At 43.4% G+C, this 4,856-nt stretch overlaps 1 protein-coding gene across 1 annotated transcript; it reads right to left on the bottom strand.

Annotated features, from left to right (window-relative positions):
• Positions 1–1,651: 1,651 nt before the first annotated feature.
• ppp1r3g (protein phosphatase 1 regulatory subunit 3G) lies at positions 1,652–3,996 on the bottom strand (the record flags this gene model as incomplete). Its single annotated transcript, XM_083631845.1, has 2 exons — positions 1,652–2,197; positions 3,697–3,996. 2 exons carry the CDS (start codon positions 3,994–3,996, stop codon positions 1,652–1,654), a joined length of 846 nt encoding a protein of 281 aa, XP_083487971.1.
• Positions 3,997–4,856: the final 860 nt, after the last annotated feature.

Here is a 4,856-nt window from a genome sequence, read left to right as displayed (position 1 = left end):
GTCGAATGTACTTAGGATGGAAACGGGAAATCCAGGCAATCCAATGGAAAATCACACCGAGGAAGGACTATTACTCAATTAAAAAGCCTTTATTTTAATGCATCATAGATTAAAAAACATCTTTTGAGCTCTGATGAAGACCGATGGGTCCAAACATGTTGGCATGTTTTTTTTTAATCTATGATGCATTAAAATAAAGGCTTTTTAATTGATTAATAATCCTTCCTCAGTGTGATTTTTCCATTCGAGTGCCTGGATTTTCCTCTTCTTTCCAGTTTTTGCTCCCATTTTCCAAAAGCACCCAACACTTCTTTTTGGACTAGAACTACCAGTTGTTTTTCTCTCAAGTTACTTTGGTCATTTGGCTTTCTGTTGTCCGTATTTTATTTATGTCCTGTCCCAACATTGGTAGGACATTGGTAGTGCATCGGCACTGGACACTATCGATTCAACCGGCCTGGTCTTTCCGGTAAAGATTTTCTTTTCTTTTCTGACAATATGACACTTTTAGGAAAAGTCGTGGTCTTTCTAGTGTTAAAGGACGCCTTTGAAAATGGCCACGCCAGTTTTTCCCTCGCCAAAACTTAGCCTAAATTTGGAGTGTTATTTATCCCCCTTCCCGATGAGATATCATGACATGGTTGGTACCATTGAATGCCTTAGGTCTTCTATTTTCATATGATCCCAAAATCTTAACTCTGGCTTTAAAACTGGACTCTCTACAGCTTCTGAAAGAGAATAATTTTGCCAATGCCGGGCTCCAACTTTCTGACTACTCAGTTCATGTCCACTACTGAAGCAGAAAGAGATATCAGTGTCATGGTTGTCAGTAGATCCAGAACATTTCCTCATGGAGGATGTTGTCATGCATGTTTTCCCTGAAATCTTTACCAATTAAAGCCTCCCTTTGATTTTATTTAACCTTTATTTATACAGGGAAGTCTCACTGAGAGCAATGCTCTCTTTTTCAGGATTACCCTGTTCGCATTCACACACACATCCACATCTGGAAGCTGACCAGTACAACCACATTCTGATCTGCTGGCCACTGAGCAGCTCCACTGGAGCGGTTGGGGTTAAGGACCTTGCTCAAGGGCACCCCAGTGGTGGTAATGAGGGAGGGGCAAGCGCTGCTTTTCAATTTCCCCACCCAGATTTATCCTGCCAGTCCCGGGGTTTGAACCAACGACCTTGCGGTCACAAGCTTGCTTCTCTAACCTTTAGGCCACCACTGCCAAATTTGATTTATTTAGCCTTGTACTGTCTTGTACTGTTTGAGCCCCGTCTTTTCTCTGTCTTCTAGGAGGAAAACATCCATTGAGCCAAGTGGGACTTCAGAAACTTCCAGACATGTCTTTCAGCCAAAATAAGTGTTCCAGAGGGGAATCTACTGTCCTCCAGCTCCAGGCTTCAACAAATAAAAACAGATATGAAGTGGTTTGAATTTCTACCATTCCTTTTGATGGAAATACATCACTGGAAGTATTTAGAAAACCATATACTGTACAGTAGAACATATTCGAGAAAACATAATAAATCTCCATGATGTCAAGAAGACTCTCCATGTTCAACTTAGTTGCTAAAATGATGGATTGATTCACAATGTCAGAGTGGGTTGGAGAGCTTCTTTCCGCATGACGCACAGCCAGGTTCAGGTGGTGAGGAAAGCCAAGGGTGTCTCGCTTGGCATGCAGTGGTAGCGGAGGGTGTAGTTCTGCCCGCCGTTGTTGTCCCAAAACTCCCCCGCCTCGCTTCGCAGGTAAACGGCAAAGTGAACGGAGGAGCTCGGGTCCAGAAATGGCGGCGTGTACATTGTGAAGCTGTAGCTCTCCCCGACCCTGATCGACCATTTAGGGTCAGGGTCCAGGTTAGGGTCAGGGTTACCCTCCGCCACGGGGAGAGCCTGCGTGTCCACATGGGAGAGCCAGTCATTGAAGGTGTACCGCACTCCGACTTCTTTGGCGGGGCATGGACCGGTGAAGACGCGGATCCGTCCGCGCACATCGAACTGCGTGATGGTGAGTTTCTCCAGGCAGACGTGCAGCAGCCGCACCCGGTCCCCCAGTTCTGCCTCCGCCCCCTCTCCGGGGAGCGGGAAGCACGCCACCAGACGGTCCATGGTCAGCCCGGACCGGAAGCGGCCACAAAGCTCGTGGCTCTGCGGCTCTGGCGGGAAGCTCTTCAGCCGGGACAGCACCTTGGTCGGGAATTCAGAGTTGTTATAGTTTATAGTAGGGGTGTCACGATACACTCAGTTCACGATACGATACGTATCACGATACTGGGTTCACGATAACGATACGATACGATACGATTTTAACAATATTTTTTTAAACTTGAATAATGACAATATATGACTGGAAAAGTAGTATTTTATTTGAAATGCACAAATACAAAACATGCTGTTGTGGGAAATTGTTATTACAATAACTAGAAAAAACATGAGATTGGAGATAAGGCTTATCTTGAAATAGAATGAGTTACACCATCACTTAGATTTACTTTGAAATAAAAGGTTTCTCAGCAGTATAAATTCTCATTATGCATCTTCAGTTTTTCTTCAAACTCAAACAACAAGACTTTTCTTAGTCTATTTTTTATGCATCTTCAGTTTTTCCTGTCAAGTAAACAGTTTTGCCAGAAACTCAATTGAATGGTTTCTCTCCTGTATAACTTCTCATGTGTCTCTTCAGAGACTTGTTCAACTGAACTACTTTCCACACATTGAACTTCAACAAACAAAGACGTTTCTTTGTCTATTTAAAAAAAAAAAAAAAAAAAATTGCGATATGAGATTTCATCTCAACGATACATATCGTGACGTTTTACTATCGCGAAATTTCGTGGGACGATATATTGTGACACCCCTAGTTTATAGTTTATAATATAATTACATGTAAAGTTAAAGTTGAATGTCTGTGTGAATGTGTGTGTGTCTTTTGCCAATACCGCAGCTCAGATTGGTCTGAAAATTACAGTGACATCATCAGTGATTTGTGCAAATCGTGACATCATCAGTGATGTCATACTGTAAATGCTACAACATGTTGCGCCCATGGCGCATTGAGCAATAAAATTACTTAAGTAAAAGTATAGCATCATAAAATATAGTACCTAAAAAGTACAAATCCTAAAAAAAACGACTTGTACTTGAGTAGTGTGTCTAGTGTGTGTCGGCAATGTTTTATAGATTTTGAAAGGCCATAACTCGCACACCATTGCTCCGATCGCCTCAATGTCCGCTTTATACCTCCAAACCCAGAATCGCTACACTATTTAAGGGGACCAGGGCCACTTTCTTGTCCCAGTCCAGGCCTGCTAATAATTGAGCATGCGAAGCGCACCTAAGTTCTACTTCCATAACTGTGGCCATGAGAGCCCCCTACATTTCTAGTTTATATCCAATTTAAAATAAGAAGTTGAGCAGTTTGTGAAGGCAGTGAATCACAGGATGTAGACATCCCAGTTTCAATAAACATAAACACCAATGCTCCTCACGAGGATCCTCATCCTCATGCTTGAAATTGAACAAATTGGCAAAAACTAAAACTAAAGTCATTTTCTATATATTTGATTTGATTTTAGTTAGATTTAAAGTACACAATATTGTTTCAGTTACTTTTCATTATTTTCTAAAGTTTAGTTAGTATTTTTTCAGTTAACTTTTTGTTTTGTTTTTCGTTTTAGTTAACTAACCTTGGTGGGGATCTGCGGCTCCTCCAGTGTGCTGAAGTGCTTGACGCTGGCCAGGTTCAGGCCCAAAGAGTCGGCAAACTTCACCCGCTTCCCGTTGCCATTGAGCGCTGCGTGGTCCGGATAGGCGGGCAGAGACCTGGCTCTCCTCCTGTCTCTCATGAACCTCAACTGAGAGGAGTCCAACTCCTCCTCCAAATCCTCCTCTTCCTCTTCTCCATTTTCCATGGGCAGTTCGTCCTCCCTTGTCCCCGGGCTTGGTGACTCTTCCCCGGGGTAAAGCTGGAGAGGTGACTCAGACATCTCCATGGTCCGGAGTTCGCCGGCCTGTCCCAGGCCGGTTTGGTGTTTTTGGTGGTTTGTCCAGAGGGTTATTTACACGCCCCCTGACCAGGCAGATAACGGAGCAGCGCGTCGTGTCACCGTCACTGAGCAGCAGAGCAAACTGCAGATGTGTGGTCTCGGGCCACCACGTAATATAGGCTACATCACCTGTTTACGCACAGATGCAGCCAAATCGATGTTTTAGTAGATTTTGTGGACCGGGCTCGCGGCCTGGTACCAAATGCGTTGCGGCCCGGTACCGGTCCGCGGCCCGGTGGTTGGGGACCACTGATCTAGCCTACTAGTAGATCTCAGGCCATCAATAAGTAGCTCCATAGGGGGATTGTGACTTTTATACTTGGGGGGGAAGGGAGGAGGGGGCGGCACCAGACATGGCTGCAAGGGGGGGGGGGGAGCAATTTTGGTAGTTTTTTATTTTTCTTTGGCCGTTTGAAGACAGATTAGAGGAATTATTATTGCACAATAATTACATCAATTAGTCTCTGAATAATAAAATAATAATAATAGGCTGCTACTACTACTACTACTACTATCACTAATAATAATAATAATAATAATAATATAATTATTATTGTTATAGGACGAATCAGCGTGATGTCACAACCACCCAGAAATGCGGAACCCTGCGGCAGTTAACTAGTATGAGTTGTGCCAAACAAACGTTAATATCTCAAAAACTATAGGCCTACATCACATCGCTTATATTTTGACATTCTGAGTGAGAGCAGAATTAGCTCAAGAGTTTGATGTATAATATATGCATGTCGTGTTAAAGTTGTGTGAACTGTCGCAGTTTTTTAAATGTAAACAGGGTCAGC

The sequence above is a fragment of the Poromitra crassiceps genome (assembly GCF_964638095.1).
Source record: "Poromitra crassiceps genome assembly, chromosome: 2".
In the NCBI taxonomy this organism is placed as follows: Eukaryota; Metazoa; Chordata; class Actinopteri; order Beryciformes; family Melamphaidae; genus Poromitra; species Poromitra crassiceps.
The sequence above is the reverse complement of the archived record's forward strand: the minus strand, read 5'-3'. Positions and strand labels throughout refer to the sequence as shown.